The 25,937-nt window shown below is 44.0% G+C and overlaps 3 protein-coding genes and 2 long non-coding RNA genes across 7 annotated transcripts; 4 read left to right on the top strand and 1 right to left on the bottom strand.

Annotated features, from left to right (window-relative positions):
• Window positions 1-1,454: 1,454 nt before the first annotated feature.
• Window positions 1,455-6,557, bottom strand: LOC135628411 (phosphatidylinositol 4-phosphate 5-kinase 1-like). The gene is made up of 8 exons (XM_065135047.1): window positions 5,107-6,557; window positions 4,868-5,029; window positions 4,503-4,668; window positions 3,813-3,923; window positions 3,488-3,681; window positions 3,270-3,400; window positions 3,100-3,175; window positions 1,455-2,536 (listed from the first exon to the last, which is right to left on the bottom strand). The coding sequence occupies exons 1-8, from the start codon at window positions 6,288-6,290 to the stop codon at window positions 2,248-2,250; spliced, it is 2,313 nt and encodes a 770-aa protein (XP_064991119.1). The 5' UTR covers window positions 6,291-6,557; the 3' UTR covers window positions 1,455-2,247.
• A 1,574-nt stretch (window positions 6,558-8,131) lies between these two features.
• Window positions 8,132-13,769, top strand: LOC135628402 (uncharacterized). Of its 2 annotated transcripts, XM_065135037.1 has the most exons (6): window positions 8,132-8,286; window positions 8,363-8,442; window positions 8,523-8,611; window positions 8,717-8,811; window positions 10,231-10,380; window positions 12,059-13,769. In XM_065135037.1, exon 6 carries the CDS (start codon window positions 12,105-12,107, stop codon window positions 13,407-13,409), a length of 1,305 nt encoding a protein of 434 aa, XP_064991109.1. In that variant the 5' UTR covers window positions 8,132-8,286; window positions 8,363-8,442; window positions 8,523-8,611; window positions 8,717-8,811; window positions 10,231-10,380; window positions 12,059-12,104; the 3' UTR covers window positions 13,410-13,769. The 2 variants fall into 2 exon arrangements, with proteins under 2 accessions (XP_064991109.1, XP_064991102.1); XM_065135030.1 differs by lacking the exons at window positions 8,132-8,286; window positions 8,363-8,442; window positions 8,523-8,611; window positions 8,717-8,811; window positions 10,231-10,380 and adding an exon at window positions 11,716-11,973.
• A 1,201-nt stretch (window positions 13,770-14,970) lies between these two features.
• LOC103979225 (uncharacterized) lies at window positions 14,971-18,143 on the top strand. 2 transcript variants are annotated; one of them, XR_010492841.1, is made up of 5 exons: window positions 14,971-15,533; window positions 17,127-17,231; window positions 17,304-17,378; window positions 17,483-17,607; window positions 18,012-18,143. It is a non-coding gene; the product is annotated as an uncharacterized LOC103979225 (long non-coding RNA). The 2 variants fall into 2 exon arrangements; XR_010492840.1 differs by lacking the exon at window positions 18,012-18,143 and having other exon boundaries at window positions 14,972-15,533; window positions 17,483-17,731.
• A 27-nt stretch (window positions 18,144-18,170) lies between these two features.
• On the top strand, window positions 18,171-19,565 carry LOC103979226 (AP2/ERF and B3 domain-containing transcription repressor RAV2). Its single transcript, XM_009395293.3, has one exon. It carries the CDS (start codon window positions 18,493-18,495, stop codon window positions 19,516-19,518), a length of 1,026 nt encoding a protein of 341 aa, XP_009393568.2. The 5' UTR covers window positions 18,171-18,492; the 3' UTR covers window positions 19,519-19,565.
• Window positions 19,566-21,791: 2,226 nt separating this feature from the next.
• On the top strand, window positions 21,792-24,024 carry LOC135637752 (uncharacterized). The gene is made up of 2 exons (XR_010496365.1): window positions 21,792-22,784; window positions 22,879-24,024. It is a non-coding gene; the product is annotated as an uncharacterized LOC135637752 (long non-coding RNA).
• The last annotated feature ends 1,913 nt before the right edge of the window (window positions 24,025-25,937 follow it).

The raw sequence follows: 25,937 nt of genomic DNA, 5'->3' as shown, positions 1-25,937 counted from the left end.
CTTTTTCCATATTTGTATTCCCCGAGCAATATTTGAATGTTTTCTTAAATGGTACCGGAATCATTGACTAATTAATGCTATAATAGTCTATCCCAGAAATGGAACCACGAAAAGTCAATAGTAATATCGCAACAATTACCTGTAATTGAGCCATACATCGATGCTTAAGATAAAGTAGTTGTCTTGAATGAACGAGGAGAGCATCATTTTTCCTTGTCAGTGAACCTTTATGTCGTAACTAAGATGTCAGTACGACTCGATCTAATTCCGGATGCGTAAGGTCGCCCATGCGGATGCTCAAGTCATGTCGACGTCGGGTCAAGTTAGGTTCAAGCATCATCTCTCGAGTATAGTTCTCCCTTGACAGGTTGCTGTTGTTTCGTTATTGGTTCCTGCATAAAAATCGAGATCAGGAGAGAGATTTTTCGACTCGACCCCTCTAAAATTCAAATCAATATTGTAGAGTTAGGGGAGTTGAGTGTCCCCTGTTCAAGGAGGGTTAGCTTTTATACATGTGAGGATGAGATATCCATACAGAGTTAATTAACTACGATCGATTTATTAACTTAAGCTTTTGTACGAGCGCCGATCGATCGGATTGATGCCACACGATATCATCCCGAGCTTTTCAGGATGACTATACAGTGATAATATCATTCATGGGGAAGGGCAACGAACGGCTGTCCGTCATTCAAAGCTAGTCTTGCATTGCATGCACGGCCAATCACAACGCGGTCCTCTTTCCTCGTCGAGAGGATGGGATTAATTAATACCTGTTTAGTACTATTACCTGGGCTTATTTATGTGAAGAATCTCGAGAAATAGCAGGGAGGGTTGGAAGCAGGAACGGAAGCGGGCTGTGGATACTGTACCAGCGTAAGATGGAGGAGACGTGCCATCAGGTCACAGAGTTTACAGAGGTGGTGTTCACAAGCAATCTATAAACAAACATTATTTTAGCTTCCAACCCAGTACTGGGTTTAACAGTGGAAAAGAGACATGAAAAAGGAAGTACGGCAAAGCTTGAGACCTGACACGGCCTTTGACCTCGATACTGGCTCTACAGAGAAGCGTAGGTGAGAGAGGAGGAAGACAGTCTGCTAAATAATGACTCTTTTGATTCACCAAAGATTCAAGGATGATATATTACGGCTGGCTCTGTTCTTCTCTCCAAAGTTCAGTCCGGTCAAACACAGGGAAAGCTGAAGGACCAAAAGGATAAGAAAAGAAAAAGAATTCATAGGAGATATTGAATGACAGCAAGTGAAAGAGAGAGAGATGAGGAAGGAGAAAGTAGAGAGAGGTGATCGGCTACAGCATCTTCGTCGTTGCACTTTTTCTCTGCTTTTGATGCCCATTTCTCCCCTCGCACCTCTTTTTTCCACTTCCAATGCTCTCTCCCCCCCCCCCCCCCCCCCCTCCCTTCCTTGTCATAAGCTGTGCGACGAGGGAGCAAAGCTTGGTTGGGAGGGAGACATCCAGTACTGGAAAAAGGAAAAGATAAACAACAGACATTAGCAGCAAAGAAAGCAGATAAAGAGGAGAGTAGCCACAGAACACAGCATTATGAGGGAGACTTTTTTGAGCTTGATTTAACCATGGTCATCATCATCCTATACTATACTATATGTACCTGTCTTATTCGATGCCTTTCTCAACCTTCTCTTTTATCCAGGAAGCAAAACTGATGTTTTCTCTGTCTCGAACACAAAAGAAAGAAAGAGAAGAAAACTAATGGAATCCAGCACTGCTCACCCTCATTAACATGTCCCAAACTTACCCAATGGCTGAGAATTCAAAATTCAGCCAACCAACCACCTGTAGCTTTGGTCACTTGAAGCTCCCGAATTCATGCTACTGAAATCTGCATATGTAAATCTCTGAGCTTCAGCATTCAAGTGCCAACAGCCAGCAACCTTCTCGAATCTGATGGACGGTGAAGCTCTGGGATTCAGATTCCCAAGACCTGAGTGTCCATTGCTGAGCTTTAACATTTAACTTCATGCAGTGGCGCAACTTGAACCTCTTAGGTTCGACTTGTTGATCGCTGCACATTTTTATAGCTGAACAGAACTTTATAACATTTTGTTCCTCCTCTGCCTCCTGTAGTAACAACCTTTAATTTGCTTTCCCGGTGAGAGGCAGACTTTCCTTCATATGGCATTTTCCAAGTTTTGGAGTTTGGAAGCAACATATGTGTTGCCTGAAGATGAACATATGGCATCTCCCTTTTTCTCTCTCTTTAAATTAGTCATCTTCCATGAATATTCGCCTGATGAAATCTTGGAACCTCCTCGAGTAGAGCTTTGGATCAACTGCTGAGATGGAATTGGAATCCACCTTCAAGGATTTGTAGGCATGCTCCAGCTTCTTAGTGACATCATAGTCCTGGAGGATATCTATTATTCCAAAGTAGAGAATCACATCATGGATCTTGTCGCTTTGGGTTCCACTAGCAAGTAATGCATCAGACTCGCTTCTTGCTGTGTGCTCTGCCCTCGCTGGCATGTTTAAGCCTAGTCGAATCAATGGTTTCCTAAACAGAAAGTTATGTTGACACATCAGATACCAACACTTCAAATTAGAACATCTGAGGCATGAGAATTAGCTTGATTTGATCGAGGGCACGGTCTGGCAAAAGAAATTAACTAATCATGTAGCATTTTCACACTACAGGAAGGGCACAAATGATGTAACATTTATCCTATTAGATAGCAATGGAGAAACATACGAACGACAAATAATTTTTTTCCTGTTAAATGTCGACCTGTTGGTTATGAAGAAGCTATAAGGGGAACATAGATCACCTAATGTCCTCTAGGAACCATTTACAACTATCAATGAAGCAGTAGTCCATTGAAGAAGCTAGTAATTCAAATGCAACATCATCAGTGACCGGACTAGTAATTTAAAGGCACCATTATCTTTGCCGACGAGGGTGCACATCCAAGAGAAAGAAGACTAAAATCATAAAGAACAAGAAAATCACATAGTTGCTTCTGCTCATCATACTAAAGGAGAGAGACTTCAAAATAATTTTCTTATTTCAGTTAAGTGAAATTCTTTAAACTGAAAGAGGGGGCGATTCTTGAAACATACCGGTCATCCACTGTCAGATCCCTATCTTGACGGGTTGACTTTGAGAACCGCAAGTCAGACCAAGCCCTTCGATATTCTGATTAAGCACAATTACTAAGTTGAGACTGACCTGTGAATGCTCCATAAACAGTTTATATAAGTACCAAACATATTGAGATTTGTCAACTTACTTGGAGAAGCTGAACATGGTGATAAGCCTGTCCAAGATGCTGAAACATCATAATGGAAGTGAAGACCCAACAGGAGACTATAATCCATAATCCCCACTGCTTCCAAGAATTCACAATCCCGCTTTATTTGCCTGAAGGTAAAAATATATCATCAAATCATAAATGGTAATCATAAACAAAAATCCATCAGACATGTTAAGATTAGATCTTGAACTTACTCCAGAAGCTCTAGGTACCAAGATTTTTGCAAGCGAAATACGTAGTTGAGGTCAAGATCCTTGAGGGTTGTCATCTCATCAATCTCTTCCTCGACCTTGTCAGTAGTTCTGCCATGGGATGATCCTTTCAAGTCGAATCTTCTATGAATGTGATATTTGGAACAAAATAAATTGCCCATTACAATGAAACGCACCTGTTCTCCAGCCACATAAAGGAAACTATGGTCAACCAATGTGATATTAACTATGGTCACCCAATTGCCCGATAAAGGAAACTTATGGACAACCAAAGATGGTATAGGAACTTATATGGATGTTTGCTTACCTTCGGCCCACCAATTGGCTTCACGCAATGCACACCATAAAACTTCGTGACCAATGAATTCTTGTACCGTCGTACATGTCGGTAGTAATTGGGTAACATCCTAATAAGTACCTAAAAACCAATGTAAAAGCGAATTAGGCTTCATTACCCAAAACTAATGTATCATGAATATTCGCTAAGAGGAATGCTTTCTCAAAGTACTAGGGAACTATCTAGTTTTTATATTTACTAAGACACATGTAACTATTCATTAAATCTGAAATTTGGATAATGGGCATGCAGGATCAAGGGCATTATATCTCACCAAGTTCATCAAGAAACATAACCGATTGGATTAAAAGCACTGGGAAATTTGATACTCATCGGACAAATCAGATCCGGTATCAAAGTTAGGTTGCATTACATGATATACAACAGTATACAATAATATCCCACTGATATCAGCAAAATAAATTATGCCCTTCTACTAATTACAGCAATATCAATAGCCAAACAAAGGACAAATCCAATTTTCCTGATCCTAGTTGACTGAATACAAGAGCACATCCATATCATACTTTAAAAAATTTGTAAACTTGTATTCATCTTCTAGAATGATTTGACAAACTCAATCACTGAGAAACATGCAGAACTTTAAACCGAACATTGGAATATTCAATGAAAACTATGACACTTGGCTATCAATCCAACCTTCACTTCGGATTTCTTTACGGTCTTAATTATAAACAGATCATCTTGAGTTAGGTAGAAGGCACTCCCACTCTTCCCGGGTGAAGACAGTTCTCTCAAAGCATCATTGCCACATATAGCTAGCATGTAATCTGCCAGATCCACATTAAACAACTTCCTCAAGTGTCTGCAAGCCAAAACCACCGCAAATTACTCACACAAACCCAAAATTAAAATCCAAATCATATCATCATTGTCATCAACAAGACGACAACAACAATAATTCATAAATTTCAATTATTTAGGGTTGCTTTATGGATCCTTTTATATATTAGAAGGGAAAGCAAAATGAACTGAATTGGTCCAACTGCTAATAGGAATACCACCTGAAAACCATGGGGCAATAATCCTTCCACCGGAACTCAATGGAGTGGTGTGGCGGAGTAATCTTTGACCCCTCAGGAGGAAACCTCGTCCAGAACTTCTCCCTGGGATCAAAATCTGCTGCTCTGAGCTCTCTCATTGAACCTGGCTTCCCAACAGAGTATCTGAAACCAAAAATTCAAATATTATTTCGAAGGCTATAACAGATAACACGTAACCCGCAAGACATATATCCATCTACCTGATGCCTAATTGAAGGTTTAACATCAGATCGTAGTTCTTGTGGCCCTTCAGTATTGTCTGCCCCAGCTTCTTTCCCTCTCTCGTCGACAAGCAAGGCGGACTCGGACGCTGGTGCACCGTACCAATGGGAGTTCGATCACCCCGATGGATGGAAACCCTGTTCTTGTAGAGCATTGCAGCCTCGATTGTATCAATAATATCACATGTAATGTCACCGGCCTCGCCTTCTGATTCCCAGACACAGATCCTGGGGAAGTTCTTCTCTGCAGTGGAGCTCCTCCGCCCCAGTGCTCCTCCATCCACCGACAATCTCTTTCTTGATGCTGACACCGACGGCAGCACGAATGTTTCATCAAAAGGCGAGAATAGGCTTCTTTTTCCGGCGATCTCCTTCCGGACAGTGGAAACGGCAGGGTAGAAGGTTCCGTCGAGGCTCTTCGGGTCGCCTTTGCTCCAGCTACCGACATAGCAGCTGCCGTCGGGCCAAGTGAACACGCCGCTCCCCTTCGGCACGCCATCCTCCCAGTGGCCGTCGTAGCGGTTGCCATTGGCCCAGATGAGAGCCCCATGGCCGGATATTACGCCGTTCCGCCACTCGCCGACGTACTGGTTCCCGCTCCGCCACACGTACCGGCCGCGGCCCTCCTGTAGATTGCGCCACCAGCCGCCCTCGTAATAGTCTCCGTTGGAGTACCATTTGCATCCGTACCCGTGCTCTCGGCCGGCGACACAGGAGCCGGGGCAGGCGTTGCCCTCCGACTCGGTGAAGGCCCCGAAGCCATCCATCCTGCCGGAACGGAGCTCGCCCCTGAAGGTCACGGCGGAGGGCCACGAGAGCTTCCCCTTCCCGGAAGCCTTCCCCCGCCGCCACTCCCCCTCGTGCATGCACCAGTCGGCCCGAAGGCACTTCCCCCGTCGGTGGGGGGAGTTCCGGACGAACTCCCCGGTGCACATGTCCCCGCTCAGGAGCACCTTCTCCACCACCATCGCCTCGTCCGAGGGACCAGCGGCAGGGGCGACTCTCCGACCGCCGGGGCCGCCTCCCTGAGACCTACTCCTGGCATGTTGGTCCGCCGCCGGGGGAACCGCCACTCCAGCCGGCTTGCCTCCATCCTCCGCCACCGCGTCCCCGCCTCGTCCGGTGGCCCCTATGGCCTCGTCGTCGCATCCTAGCCGCCGCATTCTCCGATCGAAAAACCTAAACTCCTCCAATCATTCCCCGGATTCCTCTTCGGACAGGAAGCACCTCTCCTCCCCCCCAACCCCCACTCCTCCCCTCCAAGCTACGATCCACCGGGGAAAGGGAGATACGGTTCGAATCCAATAACTCAAGCAAATCAAGAACAATAAATCCCACCGAGATGAGAGAGAGCAAAGAGAGACTCTAAAGGGTAGAGGAGGAGACGCAGGCCGTTTGGCCTGCCTTCTGTGTTTTTGTGTTTTGCTTTGCTGCGGTGCCTCCGCTTTGGCTTCGAAGAACTGGGAGGAGAGGGGGGAGGGAGTAATACTGCTAAACCCGAAATGACTAGAAAGCCCTCGAATATATTGGCAAAGGACGGGATTTGTCCGGTGATTCCAAACTGTTACTGCAACGATCCGCGTTTCCAAAGCCATAACGGAAGGCGTCCCATAATATTTCGAGATTGCCCCTCGGGACGTGTGGGTCGCGTCGCCGTCATCTCCGTTGGGCAGGATGTCCGATAAATATGATTTTATTTACATTTATATCCTCTGGAAGTGGATATATATATATACATATAATGAATGTTTCAATAAAACCCAAAAAATTCTTATAAATTTTAATTTTACTTGAGTTTTCTTATGATGATAAGACTACTAAAAGCATGTTAAATATTATATTATTATAAAAATCGATATAATAATAGATAATCAGGGTTAGTATCAGTTAACCTTTTTTATAATAAAAAAGAGATTTTTAGAAAGGAACAAAATATTCGAAGGAATTTATTTGTTATAGTAAAATTTATAGGAAAAATATGCTATTTTCAAACACAACAAAGATGTAAAAGTAAAATTTCCTAATAAATAAAAGGAAATCACTGTCAAATACCATGGTTAAATGTTCTATGTAATAATAATTATTTTTTATTTTATTTACATTTATATCCTTTCGAAGTGAGCAATGTAATAAATCTATATATATCCTTAATTAATATTTGTTATATATCTATATATATAACATTTAAATATTTTAACAATTTATCATAAAATCCTATGTTCAAATTTCGCCTTGTAGAAAAAAATAACCCAATATTTTCTTATAAGATGTATTAAATATTAAATTATTATTTTTTTAAAAGCAAATAATAATATATAATTAAGGATGTATAATTTGAAGAAAATATGCTATTTTCAAATATAACGAGGATAGACATGTAAAATCGCAATGTAAATAAAAGGAAATGTAAATGGTTGAATGTTGCGCATTATAGTCATTTTAATGAATGATATGATTAGCAAGATTTGTCCGCGTATTCCCAAAGGTTGTCCGCGTCGAGAAAGATGTTAGGCATATAATTGAGAGGACAATGGGTTGTATTATTAATGGGAAGATGAGAGGATTGCGATTGCGATCGGGATTTCCTTCATAATTATCTTTTTCTTAGAGTACATCGATTTGCGCATAAACTTTGGTACTATGTGTTTTATTGCTGCGTTGGTTTAAGGTGGGTAGTGATTCATTTTGATTTGGTGAGGACGTTTTGAAATGATTGGATGGTTGGAGAGAATCAAACTCGGGAGTTGTAACACACGATCGCAATTATTAGGGAATTGGAAATTGACATCGTATATTTTAAAAGTGATAATTAGTTTAATCGATTTCAATTTTGTGTCGAAAATTAGAATGTTCATAAATTATGAGGAAATATGTCGTCTTTTTATTTTTTTTTGGTATGCTTGGGAATCAGAAGGTTCCAGAATGTTGAGCACCGACCCTGGAATTAGGAGGAGATATATTGCGTGTTGTTCCCTCGCGAGAAAGAGGGTTTTCATAAGAGATCCATGGACGGCGATCGTATGAAGACGAGGAGGCGGGGGAGATGACGATGCTTGTGGATAAGCACCTCATCCATCACTTTCGCACCAACGTGCGTTGTCTCTCCTGATCGAGAAGACCGTCGATCGTTTCATTGATCTCGCCTGCCTTTACGCACCAGTACTGTTCTTCCTCCCCAATATTTGATTGCTATTATGGTTATTTTTGTTTTGATGTTCTTGATCTGAATTTTGAGGTACCGAGGTGAAATAATCGTTGGTTTCATGCTGCTGGATGATTGAAAGAGGAGATACGGGTTGCACCTTGGATTGAGGGGTGAGAAGTCATCGTTTTCCGAGTAAGATGGGGGATTCTTATGATTATCATGATTTGTGACGATTCTATTCTGTTGACAGATTCTTGGGTCTACAAGTGCTTATTTTAGGAAAAGATGATTTGTGCAAGAGTTGAGATCGAGAAGGTATCGCAGACCTCCTAACTCGAGGTTTGGTTCTCGCTTAAATTGGACTTGTAACTGGGCTTTGATTAGTTGATACCAATGCGATGTCAACAAGAGTGACTTGAAGGATTTCCCAATGATGTTTGGTAGGATGGATTTCTGGTGCAGCTGACCAAGAAAGTGTGCTACACTGGACTTACCGGCTGAACGGTGCTTCACTTTTTCCTTGCAATCGGACATGAAAGGTGAAGAAGCATTAACCCAAGCATCCCTTGAAAATTCTTTAATTTATTTCCATGATCGACGCTTCTCTTCAATTTTTCTGAATCTTGGTAAGAATCGATGCTTATGGTTGATGGACATGAGAAATGCTTGTTTATGTGGCAACTTGAATCATCAAGTCGAATCATGGTGTTAGATATGTTAACCCAAGACTGCAGCAGAATAAGTCGATTAGATTCTAGTTTATACAATCATCTTAACGCAAAATATGTTCACCAAGGGATTAACTATCAATAACTTGAAGTCATTGGTGTAAGCTTGAAATTTTCTTGCATGCGAGATAGTATGATAGTGTGGAATATGTTGATAAACATGGATTTAAGACCTTGTTTGTGAAGTAGTTGTTATTTGTGAAACCGTTTCATTATTCTTTTTATCTTTGCTAAGATATTCGAATTGATTAATATAATGTTACACTAGTGATAGTCTTAGGTTCATGATGTATTATAATTTTTTTAAATTCTTTATAAGCTTGTACTTTTGATAATATAATTCTTGATTTTATTTCATATAAATAGATGTTAGAGGAAAATACCATTATTATTTTAGTTTATGGTTCAGACCCATGTGTAGAATGTTTGATCGAGTTTTCGACATGGAAATGTTGTGTTTCTGAAGTGAAAATATTATTTTTTCGAGGTATCATTTACATGAAGATCGAGATCAAGAGATTTTTCGATCTGATTCCTTTAAAAAATCTTAATATTAATTAGGATGAGATTGCATGTACACTTGATTTAACATATGGGTAACTTGTTTGTAATTTTCATAGAATTGATGATTATTTAAGGAATTCCAAAGATATGGTACTGGTCCATTTAACAAGTCGCCTACGAGATAGGGGGTTTACTTTAAGAACCAAATAGGCCTGAGTATTTTATTTTACGGCCCAATTACACGGTGTACCAACGTCTCAATAGAGCCTCGGCCTAGTACAAATTATTCTCTTGGTCAAGTTTATAGGTTCGAGTACCCGTGCAAGTGGTGCCCGACTAGTTGACTTTTGGGTATGCTGCAGATGGGATTCGCCCCCTTGTTAGTCTCCGCAGTGTGATAGATGTACGGACTCGCCGCTGCATATGCTTGTCTGGCCCATTTTTAGGGGTGCGGTCCCGATATGAGAAGATTTGGTTACTGCAAGCTTGAGTACCACCGAAGGATAGGCTTCTTGGTGAAGCTTATGAAGCACCAAAACAATCGAAGGACCACTTCTTCCTATATGGTCTTTTCAGATTGCAATCTCCAAATTATGCCTCTGGCTGTTTCTTTGTTTTTTTTGCTTTACATTGCAACACACAGGTGAGAATAAAGCACTAAAGAATGCCTGATACACTCGGAGATCGTCATCCGACTTGCACTAATGCTACATCGCCGACACACAGGTGTAAAGTACTCCAAAGATCCTCAGCTCCGGCTCATGCAAAGAGGACTTCTCTCTCGATGCTGCGTACCACCTTCATCTCTGACACCGGTGCTCGACGACATCGATGCAACATGCCTGCATCAGCCACTGCCCAACCATTACCCCAAAGGTTAGCTCTCCCTTTTCTTTTGTCATCGATTTCCAAAAGAAAGCCGCCTCTTTTTCTCTCTTAGCACCAATGGTCCCAGTTAAAAGGGGAGCAGGAGATCTTCCCTTCGATCTGGAGTCCTTGTCTGTGGTGATGGATTCTGTGCTAGATTGCACAAATTTTAGAGGAGTCTTTTGGAGAAGGGTAGGGGACGCATGCACAATTAATCATGCGGCCGAGTGCACGTTACACTTGTTTGATGCGTACCCTCTTCTTTCTCCCAGAGCACATGCATTATCCATTTCCTCGGTTGGATGCCATAGGCGACATCATATGGTCCTCATCGACCACACTTTCTTATCATCGACCTCTGGCCAGATTTCAGGAGTCTCAGGCACCACAGCGAGTCACTACAACCGTGGTCACATCCTTCGATTGGGCCCACATAGCCACTGGCCACATCTCCTCCTGTATTGCATCACAGCGATTCACAGAATCGTGGTCACATCCTTGGATTGGGCCCACACACCCACTGGGCGGGCGCATCACCTCGTGTATGCCGTGGTCTTCGATTGTTAGAATGGGCTAGCAAATTTACTTTGCTAGCTTTGGACCAAAGACGGTTTGGAGGAGAAAGGTCGTAGCTCCGGAGACGCCTTTGACAAGTCACAGGCCAAAGCTTGACCACGTACCACCACCGGAAGGATGCATATCAGTTTCCTTTGTCCCATCACCAATATCATCGCTCTCTTATCCGTAAACGAATCGTCCTCGGTGGTGATAACCAAGCAAAAGGACGATCCCACAGTGGGATTCCAGAGTGTCGTCATAAGGGAACAAATCTCCCTGCCGACGTGGCTCGATGCAGTTCGTTGGTAATATTTTAAGCAAGCTGCAAAGGATCTAACTATAGAAAAATGTGACATTCCAACATGAATGCATGCATGCTTTGATCCCAAATGTGTCAGGTTTCTTCAAAAGAGTGGCATCTATTTGGTTAAAGTGTCTTAAGTAAACTTACAGCGTGACTACAGCAAAGCGATTGGGCGAGATTGGGACAAACAAGTAGTGATGGATGACAGAATTAGAAAGAAGAAGCTATACTGATAAATAACAACTAATACAAGAAGGCAATTAGTTGAGGAGGAGAGGACGGAGAGATTATGGATAGTAGACGACTGGACACGGGTGATTACAACTAAATGCCTTATGAAAAGCTACTCTCAAATATGGGGGATTAAACACTTGGATTACTTAAAAAACTATTTCTTGTAAAATAGGGGAATATTTTAGGGGGGGGGGGATGACAAACCAGAAAGCAGAGGGAGTGATTCAGAGGGGAACGAGGGTGGGGAAATCGACAATATAAAGCTGGAAAGCAGGAAGGTGTGATGGCAAAGGGAGTGGTGGTGAGGGCCCTGAAGAAGCTGAAAGGTCCCGAGGGAAAAGCCTTCCTCGAGCCTACAAATACCATCCCTCCCCCCACTTCGCTTCTTATCAGCCGGCCTTATTGCCACTCCCTGGAAGCACAAACGCGACCATTCCATCTCTCCCTTTGTTTTGTGATCTCTGCCTTCCGAAGAAAAATAAACCTTTGTTGTACTCTTGGTTGAGGTAATTACAGCATGCATACTAAATGTTCGTGGGGCTGTCTCGTATATCCTTTGGATGCTTACTTATCGGTTTTGCCTTTTCTCAGTGAAGCCCGTATTAAAGTAAACCTGCGTCCAAACGCTGCGGTATAGATGATGTCGGTTGCCATGATGCAAAGCTCGTCCGCAGCTGTCTTCGACTCGGACAAGTGCAGCCGGACGGCGCCGGTGGATCGATATAGACGGCAGGACGATCCTCCTCTGGCGGTCGAGGAAAGCCACGCCCAGGAGCGGCCCGAACAATTCGACATATGGAGCGCGATCCAATCGCGGGAGGCGGCCGCCGCCGCCGCTGACCAGCCGGCGGCTCCTTACGTTCATCCTCTCGCTAGGCGGTCTTCGAGCCTGTTGAGCCAGAAGAGCCTCGAGATCTGCACGGAACGCCTCGGATCCGAGACCGGCTCTGATGGCTTCTCCTCCTTCATGGACGACCTCGACTTCCACCATCCATCTAAGCTCGCTGGAGAAGAGACAGAGGAAGAGAAGAAATATGTGCCCTTCGAGAAGCAAGCAGGAGGAGGAGGCGCCAGGGAGCTAGCGTCGGTGAGTTCCCATTGTTCAGTTGGCCGGCGGTCGCCACCGAGGTCGTTCCCCCCACCGCTGCCGTCGATCTCCCAGCGCAACGTGCCTTGCCTCCACATGAGGCCTCACCGCCTAGACGGGCGCCTCGTCATGGAAGCCGTCGCCGTCCCTTCAAAGAACTACTTTCACGCCCAGCGCGTGGACGGCCGACTCGTCCTGTCCTTGACCGACACCACCTCCGGAGACAAACCTGGTCACGCATCCGATGCCACTGAAATTACACAACCACAAATGCCAGAAGACGTCGAGCAAGATAACGAAGATACTGTAGGGAACGAAACGACGGAAATAACACAATTGGAGGAGGAGGAGGAGGAGGAGGAAGAAGAAGAAGAATTAGAGGAAACTAACCGATACGAGGAAGAGGAAGAAGAAGAGGAAGTGGAAGTGGTGGACAGGGGAACGATCGTCGAGGTGAAGGTAAGCACGCAGCCCCAGCAACAGAGCGGCGCCATGAAGGTACACCGGTCCTCGCTCGTCATCAACAAGTTCGTGGGCGGCGCTCCCCTAACCAGCATGACCAAATGCGAGCAACCTGTTCCATCAACCGTGGTACCCAGGCGGGCATCGCCGACGACGACCACTGCGGCGGCGGCGGCGTCCACGCTCAGCGTCACCACAGAAGGTTACAACGACTACGGCTACATCGGGCTGTGGGCGCCGCTCGGCGGCCACCACCCACCGCTCGACAACAAGCTTCTGTTCACTTCCAAGCGGCGGAACCGCGGGGAGTTGCTCCACGACATGAGAAGGTGCAGCCAGCTGCGCAGGCCATTGTTCATTAGGGAGCCGTGTTGCGCTGTCACCTCCACTTGAGAGGTGATCACGCAAATGCTCAGAGTCTCACAACGGATGCTTCCCGCTGTCTTCCAAGCCGCCGACGACTAGTGATTACACATAAGCTATAAGATATCGATACTACAAGCCCAGTAGGCTCCCTGTTTGGTTTCTCCGGTATCGTGGTTTGTCTTCTGCTGTCTCTTCTTTTTCTAACCACACCATTTTCCAGCCGGTGATTGAATCTGATACTATCCAATTTGATATCATTACGATTAGACTGCTCTGATATCGTTCCTAGTTTGGTGTTGGAATCAGAGAGGAACTTTTGGAATCCGGCCGCAGGTCTTGTTGTCTTCTAGTGTAATGAAATACTAAGCATGTGGTTTTTGATGTCAATCGATGCTGGTTTCTTAGTTGGATGCAACTCCATCAGCATCTGTTCCGTCTGCGGACGCACACTTGTTTAACCATTGAAATCCCACTGGATGCTTTGAGACTCGCACATGAATGGCTATTGCGGCGAGAGTACACGGGAGGATTGCGTGAACCGGAAGCGATTTCCACGTTTGGTATGCCTGGGGTAAAGGAAAAGTGCTGGGACACATGGACGTTGACCTGCTACTCGTATGATGGCCATGGACATGAAGAAGATGAAGAAGAAGGAGAACCTAATGCCTTTTGCCCCCCTCGACCTCCCATCATCTCCTCTCATGCTAAGCTTCTTTAGCGTCAGCTCTGCTCTTTCCCCCAAAAGCTTGAATCGATATGACACTTTCACAGAGTGTGGTGGAATTAAAGACTTCATAGCTAGCTTGTGTTCCGGTGCGTCTCCGCTGAGCTCTGTGCGTGCGGACCGAGACGTCACCACACCATGGCCGTGATCACCACGTAATGTTGATGGCTCGAAGACGTTCACCTCAACGCATTTGCAGATGCTGCAAGCTGGGAGAGCATCCTCCACCACATTGAGTTTGATTTCATCACCATCTTTTGTTCTCATTGCACGTGGTTACGACTGCCTGCAGCCTAGAACTGTGAGTCCGAATGGGAGCGACCGAAACAGGTGATCATCCAGTCACGGAGGAGGCAGTCTCTCCCCCGCTTCCAGCCGTACCACCATGAGACCAAACTCACCAGCTTGGACATGCATGGCCTTCTGTTGATTGAGGAATTATTTGGTTTCTGTGAGGTTGCATCACTTTTGTTCACTTGCAAACAGCTCAAAGGAATCATTGCGCAAGGTTGATTGATCGACTGCACTCGACGCCAATCATTCAGCCTGTGAGAACAAACTCCTTCCCCTCTCCGTCCCCCACGTGCCAATCATTCAGCCTGTGAAAAGAACTCCTTCCTCTCCGTCCCCCACGTGTATATATATATATATATATATTCATGTGGTTCGGCCCATTGGGCTAATGGCTGACTCCGTTAGGAAGCGGTTCGTAACCCATTGGCCCAGAACTCGGGACACGAGTTGTGATTCGAGTCTATAAATGCGAGACTCCGAGTCCGATTACTATCGGCCATACAGATTCGGGTCCGTGTAACGGAAAGATCCGAATCCAATTAGAAGGATATATAGCAAGTAGTGATCCGAATCCTATTGGAAGACATTCCCGCTCCTGGCTCGGTGTGACCCGAATCGTACGATAGACAGCAAGTCTATGAAGAGAGGCGTTGGGGACTGGAGAGGTGTTCGGCATAAGATCGTGATGCGAGGCAATCCCCTTCCCTTCTCGCCTACGCCCAACTCTCTCTCCTCCTCGCCCTCTCGCCGCCGCCGCCGCCGCCGCCCTCCTCAGGTGGCGCCTCGCGCGCTTCCGGCAGTGGCCCGACGGCTTCGTCATTTCCCAGGTCCAAACCCTAACGCTTTCTTGGCTGATCTCCGACAGAGCGGGTGTTACTGGTACCCTTCTCGATCTCATCGTTTCTTGGGCACGGAGATCTGTTGACCGTGCCATGGGGGGATTCGCCCAAACAATTCTGTTTTACATTTCAAAGAGCAGGAATATGGATTGGGGTAGAAGTGTAGGGGCATCGGCTTCCAAATGCAGTCGAGATTCTTCTTGAGGACCGTCATTCGTGTCATAAATGGACATGCTTGTTCATTCTGCATTCGCTGGAGCCGATGAGAGTAATTATGCCGGTGCTCTTAATCTGGTAATGCATCCAAGATCCTTTTATTGCTGCATTTAAGACATTTTGTGGCATTTCACCTCTGTGATCCAACAATTGGATCTATGTATACTTGGTCATAATTGTCTCCTTTTTAGTTGTATGGATTAGGGTTTCTTGAAGCTTGATTACATAGATTATTACTTGCATGACAAAGAGGAAGCATTATGCAAATGGTAGAGGGTGATGTTTCTCTGGCTAGTAACATAATCTGTCATAGTGCTATGAATAGAACTCCATCTGGCCAGAAAAGCTTGTTGGAGTAATCTTCTGGATATGTGCATTGAAAAATAGCCCTTCTTGTTGGTCACAGCAACATGTGCCACAATGATGAAGTGCATATAGGTCGAACATGAGAGTAAATGTTAGGCAAAACATTGAAGAGTTGTATTGGTTTGAAGTGCGTTTTGAAAGATTGGGAAAATGAAACGGGCTTAGGTGCTCACATGTTTGGATGTAAAGCAACTAGATTCTAGAGTGCTTTTAGTTAGCTAATTGCACCAATATGATGATGCTCTGTGCACTTATTTAATTTAATGAAATTACTTGCAGATTCTTTATGTCTGCCTTCAAAAATTTGCATGATATATCATTAATCACTATTACCAGGATCCTCCTCTTTTTTCTTTGTAATTGCATGTTTTCACTATATTTTTTTCTGCATTATGTATGATTAAGGCACAGTGATACATCCTGGTTGGGTGTGTATTTGCTGTTGTCTGCTCAGGTAGAATCTGGTTTCTGAACTGAACCGGAACGTTCGGGTTTGTTTATTTATCTAAGGTGCAAACCGACCTTTGGGTTTATATATTTATCTAAAATGAAACCCAAAGAGTGAGTTCAAAGATCGAAAGTGGAGCATCCTAAGGTACAAATACTTGAGGAGGAAAAACTCGAAAATGAACGGTAAGAGGGAGAGGGGTAGAGAGGAAACATTTTATGGGTATACTCAAGAGAGGCCATTGGATGACTTGGCAAAACTTAGGATAGTCAGAATTTGGATCCTTTTTGGGTTGACTGAATTGATTACTTGAACTCCGTTGCAGAAGCGCAAGCTGATTGAAACGAAGATAACATACATTTAATCTTGTTTGCGTTCTTCATTTGTTTTTGGTTTCTGGTTTGAAGAAACCGAAACGGAGTAGTTGACTTTCACAACACATTTATTAATCAAAATGACATGACAAAACGATCCCCCACATTTGCTAAGAATTGGCATCCTCTCTGTGGTGGTGTTATTTAAGAGCAAAAGAAAAGGGGATTAGAAGCAAAGAAATGTCACTGATTTATGATATGTTGCCCATGAACATCTCTTTTGCATTTTTTACTGGACAAGGACATCTGATAAATTTCTTGTGTCAATATACATACATACATATATACATACTTAATCTGATAAATGGATGCTTTCTTGTGCCAAGGCTAAATATATATAGTGTTAATGGGTTGTTGATAGGCTACCCAAATACATTGCACTAGGCTAGCCAGCTCTGTGATGGATTTAGCTTTTTATTGAGCATCCACTCCTTTTTGTTCTCTTCCATTTCTTGCAAGTTGCAACTTATGTACTTCCTGCAGACAAATATCTCCTCCTCTCCTTATCATAATGTGGATAAGACCGGATGTTACAAGTCTCAGTGGCTGAGAAGGAAGCGCAGTCACTTGGATGTCTGCATCTTTCAGGTATATCCAGGCCACTGCTCCTTGTAGTCTCCTGATTCATGTTCCTGAAGACCTTCCAACTTGAGGCTGAAGGGTAGCACTGTGGAACGATGCACTGAACCGTTGGATCACATACCAACTCACCAAGAAATATTTTTATGTGTGGAGGTGATTTATTTTCTTTCCTTTTCCGCATCAAATTCAGATAAATCATACTTAGCTGCTTACGTTTTTTTTTGGAGGTAGAAACTAATAATTAAAAATAATAACAGATAAAAGTCTATATCCAATTCTGGAATTCATCCACATCAGTGTGTGTCGGCAGATCATGGTGGCGAGTATCACAAGGCCAATTTGAAATTCTCTTCAGTTATTCCCAAGATGTTCCATTATTTAGGTACCACTCGTACTATCATCATGTTCTTTAGTTGCTTCTGATACATGCAATTGTCTTATTCCTTTTATTTTGATAGCTGAACTAAATGTTACGATCTTGATTTCGAGATGACTTAATTCGACCAGTCATGATCTGTCACTCCACATGCATTTTATTTATAAAGCATATCTGTTATTCTTTTTTCGATAAGATGGAAATGGAATCCTTAAGCGATAAAAAATAAAAAAAAATCTGACCATGTGCAATATGAAAAATTGAAGGCCACATCATCATGAGATAGGGGAAGTCTCAAGTCGTTAAATATATTTGGGATCACAATCACAATTAATAGGCGAAAGAATATTTTGTTTTTGTTGTTGTCGTTGATGATGATGATGATGATGATATATATGCGGTGCAAGCAGCCAAATTATGTGGAGACTGGCATGCATCGAGTAGTTGTCAAACGGCAGGCACCATGGGTCAGAAACCTCGCCTCTGCCTTCGGTACCATACATTTCCGCATACATCTCCACAGAGAGAGAGAGAGAGAGAGAGAGAGAGAAGAAGAAGCATCATGATCAGCCCAATCAGCAGCAGCAACCCGGCCTCAGGGGATGCATCTGGCCGCGTGGTCCAACCATGGTGTCAGCCCCACTGAATCCAACTTGCCTCTTCGAGGGACCCACTCTCACATCACCCACACCTATCCAACCTCTCCTGCACCTCCCTTGAATCTTCGTCCCCATAGACTTGCCAACAAGTGTCCGCCGTAAACCGCAACAAGTTCACCTGTAAGTCTATATAAGCCCTTTGAGCCCTCTTGTGAAGAATACGACCCATCCTCTCCTTCCAAAGCTCGCCGACAATCTTCTGCGCTCGTCTCTCCTGTTAACTTACTCGGCCATGGAAGGTAGCTGCGTCGATGAGGCACCGAGTCACTCGGCGAGGTGCCAACAGACGCCGCCGCATGCGGGCGAGGCCCTGCAGCGCATGGGCAGCGGCGTCAGCGCGGTGCTCGACCCGACCCCGGAGAGCGGGATGGAGGCCGTGTCCAGGAAGCTGTCGTCGTCTCAGTACAAAGGCGTCGTCCCCCAGCCCAACGGCCGGTGGGGCGCCCAGATCTACGAAAAGCACCGTCGGGTGTGGCTCGGCACCTTCGGCGACGAAGCCGAGGCCTCGCGCGCCTACGACGTGGCAGCGCAGCGGTTCCGCGGCCGCGACGCGATCACCAACTTCAAGCCTCTCTCCGAGTCCGACGACGACGAGGCCTACGAGCTCTCCTTCCTCGTGGCGCACTCCAAGGCGGAGATCGTGGACATGCTGCGCAAGCACACGTACCACGACGAGCTCCACCAGAGCAAGCGAGCCCAGGGGGGCGGCCGGGTCGTTAGCAGGAGGACGACGCCGAGCTACCTACGCTCGGCTCGCCTGATGTTGTTCGACAAGGTGGTCACCCCGAGCGACGTCGGGAAGCTGAATAGGCTAGTGATACCGAAGCAGCACGCCGAGAAGTATTTCCCGTTGGAGAGCGGCAGCAGCGTGGCATCGAAGGGTGTGCTGCTCAACTTTGAGGACGCCGGCGGCAGGGTGTGGAGGTTTAGGTACTCGTACTGGAGCAGTAGCCAGAGCTTCGTGCTGACAAAAGGCTGGAGCCGGTTTGTCAGGGAGAAGAACCTCAAGGCCGGGGACGTGGTCACCTTCTGGCGATCCACCGGGCCGGAGAAGCAGCTGTTCATCGACTGGAGGACGGACGTGATCGCGAGCTTTCGCACGATGACCCCGCCGCCTACTGTTAACCCGCTTCGGGTTGTGAAGCTGTTCGGTGTGGACATATCAGGATTGCTGCCTGTTAATGGTGGCGACAGGAAGAGAGGAAGAGAGACGGAGTTGTTTCCACCATCACAGTTCTTCGAGCAGCAATTCTTTTGAGGCTTTGTAGTGTCTTCATATCTTCCTAAGCTCTGCATGTTCTGATCTCCCTTTTGCTTTTGTTTCATGACATACAAAAAACACACACACATACATAAATAGGATGTCTGCTCTCAAATATTTCCTGTCCTCGTTCGATATTCAAAGACAAGTTTTCTTTGTTTCGAGGAACTAGAAATCCAGTCTACAAGTCTAAGACTGCAGCCTCTTTGTTCAGAAGCACAATGGGTCTTATATTTTGACTATGAAGACATGACCAAAATAATGTCCCTACCTAAAACTTCATGAAGAATCAAAAGCAGAAACACTGAAGAAGGAGAAAAAAGTCGAAATCAGAATCTAAATATAACGACATCACATTCCAACCTCTGTTTAGTTCCACATGAGAGTTGAATCGTGAGAGATAGATGCATGCATTGTTGTTAACATGTAGATGACATCTCGGACCACTTGATTTAGACACATTAATATGCCAGTTATCTCGAAGCCGATCTCTTATTAGATAAGACTGGATATGGTAAAAGGTCGATGGATATACTCGAAGGTACATCATGACATGGAAAGTTGTATGGGCTTGCTGCCTCCGGACACCCTCGGTAGAAGTGGTAGGATAACTACAAATATAGTAAGAACGGATCTAGTACTGGATGTGGTGAGAAGTTCATGAACGAGATTAGTGATAGATGAGGATACGAAAGGTCAAGTGGACGACTAGGTGGATGGAGTCGGGTTGACCATAAATATGTCCATCTTGACACTAAGAATCGGTACCGGCAAACCACAAGCATGGATGGCAATGGGTGAAGTCAGATGACCAACATATCTGGATGTGATTCATCTCCTAATTCACATTAGGTTTGAAGAAGAAGAAGAAGATGTGGAGGGTGCGATGGGATGTATCATTCTTAGTTGTCGAGTGACCAAGAATTGACTTCTAAACACTATGGAGTTGAGTGAAGCATTTTTTTTGCCACAGAAATCGCATCACATCAATAACACTATGGCTGAAAGCAACGGGGAGGATGAGGGTGAATTAACCATGACATTTGATGTTTGAGATAAGGTTTCCGGTTTGTGGTTGACTGATATGTTATTTTTAACGATCAGTTATTAGTTAGTGGTTGATAGATCAAGTTATTAGTTAGTAGTTAATCAATCGAACGTAATAGCGTATAAGTGTACTAATAGATTTTAATATGAGCTTAATGAATCGACTTTTGTATACGAAGGATAATAAGTTAATATTTAAGTATCATGTATACGAAGGATAACAAGTTACTTATTGAGTAGCAAAACTCTACTATAAAAGGGATAATTACAAATACCTTAAAAAAATATTTTTATGTCATAAAACATCTAAAACTACTAAACAAGAAAAATTGAAAGCAAACAATTATGTTTTCTTGTGGTGCATTTAACTTCAAAGCTCAGGCCTTTATTTATAGTTGCAATAAGAGATAATAAACTTGATTTTTCCGATATGGGACTACGTGTGACTTGCCAAACTAACAACTTATGCCTAGATAGATAAAATAATAAATTATTAAACGAAGATGAAAAATAAAAAAGTGCTATATAAATTAGATTGAATTCATGATTTGAATGATAAAATGACCATGAGCCCGATATTAATGTATATATTATATAATTATAAAAATATATAAATTCAAATAAAAATATTATATATATATATTATGATATATAGTGTGGGAATGCATGTATATATTATGACGTGTCATATAAAAATACATTCATCTATATGATGTAAAAGTACATAGATATAATAATTAAAATTTTATTATTACTTGATAATATAATTAAATGAAAAAGTAATATTTTATTTTAATCATGTAGAACATGAATGAAAATAAAAATAGTATGTTATAATTTATAGCCCTTTGAGATTATTATCTAAGCTATATGGCAGTGGTAACTCCACACCACAGACATACTGTCTGAGATTAAACGAAATATTACATAAAAATTCATGACAAGTTGGCATCACCGTCATCGATCTCCAATCATGTGCTTCTTTAACGGCGGTGTCAACCTTAGGTTAGAGAGGATGGTGAGACGTGCGAATTATGTGTCGTGACAATACGTACCAACTTGCACTGTCGTCTGGTTTTCCATCTCCAACTTGCAGAAACCATGAGCTCGGTCAGTCTTCCTCTTGCTTGTCTGCTGTGTCTCTCTTTGAACCGGATAAGATCCGCCCTGTAGCAAATGAGAGGAGGAAACCCAAGACTGGCTTGACCCGGTGAGAAGGGTGGCAACTGAGGAGGCGATTCAGACATGTTGTTTAGGTAAATGTCGGCTGAAACAAGGGTTCGATTTAGGGAATAGTGCAGGAGCACGGCTCATGGAGAATGAAGCTCGAGGACTATGGATTGTTGCCACAGATTGTCGAATTCTCTGAACCTGGATGGGAAGAGGCAGATGAGTTTGACAAGGCAGAAAAGAACACAGCAGAAGAAATCATCATAGAGAGGGAGAGAGAGAGAGAGAGAGAGAAGAATTTCCACTTAGTTGTATGCCACTTAGTCCAATGGATCTGTTGCATGGCACTAAAATCCAATGGAGTTTGGTGCAGTCACACATCCCATGCCATTGGCGCAGTATGAAAGCAGTTGATGAAGGTTGGAGGATACCACACTTCATTCAGTAGCTGATGGCTTTGTGCCAGTCTCTCTCTCTCTCTCTCTCTCTCTCTCTCTCTCTCTCTCTCAGTCTCTCTCTATCCATGTAGACAAGCCAAAGACGGGAATCCATGTTTCACATGGGCACACAAAGCTGTGTGATCGAGAGAAGCTTGAAGAAGGAAGAGACATGAATGAATACACTTGTGTTCTTCCTTTTCCTGATGTTCTGAGACTGAGAGAAACATAGCGGTCTTTCTTCTCATGCTCAAGTGATCTTGTGTATCCCTGAGATTATAGCTCATTAATCCTCTCTCTCTCTATATATTCAACAGCTTCATGTGGAAATGTTGGCATTCTGTACCACCATCTGAAAAGAAGAAGTTGAGGAGTTTGTCTGAACTTAAAATAGCTTTCGATCAGATTAGATTCCAATAGCTTACCAAAACTCTATCTCCCTCTCTGTCCCATACTTGTCCATCATGGATTCGAGACCAATTATTTTAGCAGAGTATTCGAACAGGTCAGAGGGAGATGTCCGAGCGCGGAGACGCCACAATCAAGCTCTTCGGCAAGAGCATCACTCTGCAGTTCGGCGGAGACGAGGAGAATGCACTGCGATCGAAGGTCTTCTCGTTGAAGCAGCTACATACATATATGGGTATGCCTTCGTGTCTCTCTCAAGAACAGAGATGATCTTTGCACCTCTTTCTAATCTCAGGATTTTCGAGAGGAAGAGACTGCTCCTGAATCACCCGACTCACAGGAAACTAACGAGCATGAAGCGACGAGGAACTCGATGCCCGATGAACGACGAAGTGAAGCAGGGAGTTGGAAGGAGAAGGCGGCGAAGAAGCCCAAGAAGATCGTTCCTTGTCCTCGGTGCGGAAGCCCCGACACCAAATTCTGCTATTACAACAACTACAACGTCGACCAGCCGCGGCATTCCTGCAGGAACTGCCAAAGGTACTGGACCGCCCAACGACGCCATGCGGAACGTTGATGTTGGAGCCGGCCGACGCAGGAACAGGAGTAGCTCTCACGATCGGCACGTCGCGCTTCGCTTTGGCCCTGACTGATGGGGATAAAAAGAGGAATAACCTTTGTATAGGAACAAATACTAGAAGACCAAAATATGCAGCGGAATAAAATGGAAACACAATCAAACAGAACACCAAGATATACGTGGAAAACCCCTTCAATGTGAAGGGTAAAAATCACGGGGCAAACTAGAGATAATCCACTATGAGAATAATGAATATACAAATCTCAATCTCTTGCCCAAAACCCTAGCAACAACCACAAGAGAATAACTGGGATACAAGGATCACGTCACTGCCCACAATATCTAAAACCTCCCCAAGTAATCACAGCAAGAGTCTACTGTAGATTTGATCTAACCTGAGATGAGAACACTGCTAGATGATTGTGAACAGTCTCTCTGCGTTGTCCTTGTCTTCTTCCCTTTCTTTCTCTTCCTTTTCTGCCTTGATCTCCTTCTTCTCTTTGGAATCCCGTGGCCTCAAAGATCTGCCTCGTTGCTGCCTTTTTATAGCCTTAATCTGCCTCTAAAACGCAGCCACCACACCTCCCTAATCTTAATTAGGGTTAGGTTAAGAGAGGGTGTGGGCTGTGGGCTGATAAAGCCCACATGGGCTGAATATGGGCCATCAGCCCAACAACCTCCCCCTTCAGCCCATAAGGGAGGTTGTCCCATGACTCCTCAATGTGAAGCCATGCCGACCAACTGTCGGCATATCAACTGTCTTTCTTTTGGTAAGGTCTTCGTCAACATGTCTGCTCCGTTGTCATCTGTATGAATTTTCTGAAGCTGCAACTGCTTCTCTTCAAATACATTTCGAATCCAGTGGTATCTGACATCTATATGCTTTGACTTGGAATGAAACATTGGGTTCTTACACAAATGGATGGCACTCTGGCTGTCACAATGCACCACATAATTTTTCTGTTTCAGCCCCAATTCTTGTAAGAATTCTTTCATCCATAACATTTCTTTGCATACCTCTGTAGCAGCAATATATTCTGCTTCTGTGGTGGAGAGAGCAATACACCTTTGTAACCTGGATTGCCATGACACAGCTCCCCCTACAAAAGTAAGTACATAACCTGAAGTAGACTTCCTCGTATCTATATCTCTGGCCATATCTGCATCTGTGTAACCTGTCAACACAGGTGGTCCACCTCCAAAGCTTAAACAAACCTTAGAGCTCCCTCTGAGATATCTAAAAATCCACTTCACCGCTGCCCAGTGCTCTTTGCCTGGATTTGCAAGAAATCTGCTAGTAACACCCACTACATATGCGATGTCTGGCCTCGTACATACCATTGCATACATTAAACTTCCAACTGCTGAAGCATAAGGAACCTTTTGCATTTTCTCCTTCTCCTCATCACTTGACGGACTCTGTTCTGAGCACAACTTGAAGTGACCTGCAAGAGGAGAACCAACTGGCTTAGCATTGCTCATACTGAATCTTTCCAATACCTTCTCGATGTATTTCTCCTGTGACAACCAAATCTTCTTGTTTTTCCTGTCACGAGAAATCTGCATGCCTAGTATTTGCTTTGCTGGCCCCATGTCCTTCATTGCAAAAGACTCACTCATTTCCTTCTTCAACCTGTCAATTTTAGACATATCTTTCCCAAGAATAAGCATGTCATCAACATAAAGTAAGAGAATAATAAAATCCTCACCAAACCATTTGATGTACACACAATGATCTGAAGCCATTCTTTTGTATCCATTTTCTGTCATAAATGAATCAAACTTTCTGTACCACTGTCTTGGAGCTTGCTTTAGCCCATACAAGCTCTTCTTCAACTTGCAGACAAAATTATCTTTACCTTTGACTTTGAAGCCTTCTGGTTGCTCCATATAAATTTCCTCCTCCAAATCACCATGAAGGAAAGCTGTCTTCACATCTAATTGCTCAACCTCCAAGTCCTGGCTAGCAGCAATACCAAGAGCAACACGAATAGAAGACATTTTAACAACAAGAGAAAATATCTCTTCAAAGTCAATACCTTTCTTTTGACCAAAGCCTTTCACAACCAATCTAGCTTTGTACTTTGGTTGAGAACAATATTCTTGAGTCTTCAACCTAAAAACCCACTTGTTCTTCAAGGCCTTCATTCCATTTGGTTGCAGCACCAAATCATAAGTGTGGTTCTTCTGAAGAGCATCCATCTCTTCCTGCATAGCAGCTAACCACTTCTCTTTCTGCTCACTCTCAACTGCTTCCTGGTAACTCTCTGGTTCACCTGCATCAGTAAGCATCACATACTCATCTGTAGAGTATCTTCTGGAAGGTTGACGTTGTCTAGAAGATCTTCTCAACTGAGGTTCTGCGGGAACTTGCTCTCCTACTTCTTCTTGCTCAACATGTCATACAGGTAGATCAATATCAGGTTCTACACCATCTTCCTGCATATCTCCCCCATCACCCTGATATACTGGAGGAGTAACTGGGTCACAATCTGCTAATCCTTCTGCAGAAGTCTTGGCTGGTGCCTTCTTCTTCAAATCCTCAAAGGTTTGATCCTCAAAGAAGATCACATCTCTGCTCCTGAACACCTTCTGCTTTTCTGGATCCCAAAGCCTGTAACCAAACTGATCATGTGAGTAACCAAGAAAAATATATTCTTTAGACTTACCATCCAGCTTGGACCTCTCATTGTCTGGAATATGTGCAAATGCGCGACAACCAAACACTCTCAAATGCCTGTAGGAAACATCTTTCCCTGACCATACATGCTCTG

The sequence above is a fragment of the Musa acuminata genome, chromosome BXJ1-3, assembly GCF_036884655.1.
Source record: "Musa acuminata AAA Group cultivar baxijiao chromosome BXJ1-3, Cavendish_Baxijiao_AAA, whole genome shotgun sequence".
In the NCBI taxonomy this organism is placed as follows: domain Eukaryota; kingdom Viridiplantae; phylum Streptophyta; class Magnoliopsida; order Zingiberales; family Musaceae; genus Musa; species Musa acuminata.
This window is presented reverse-complemented; position numbering and strand designations above follow the sequence as displayed.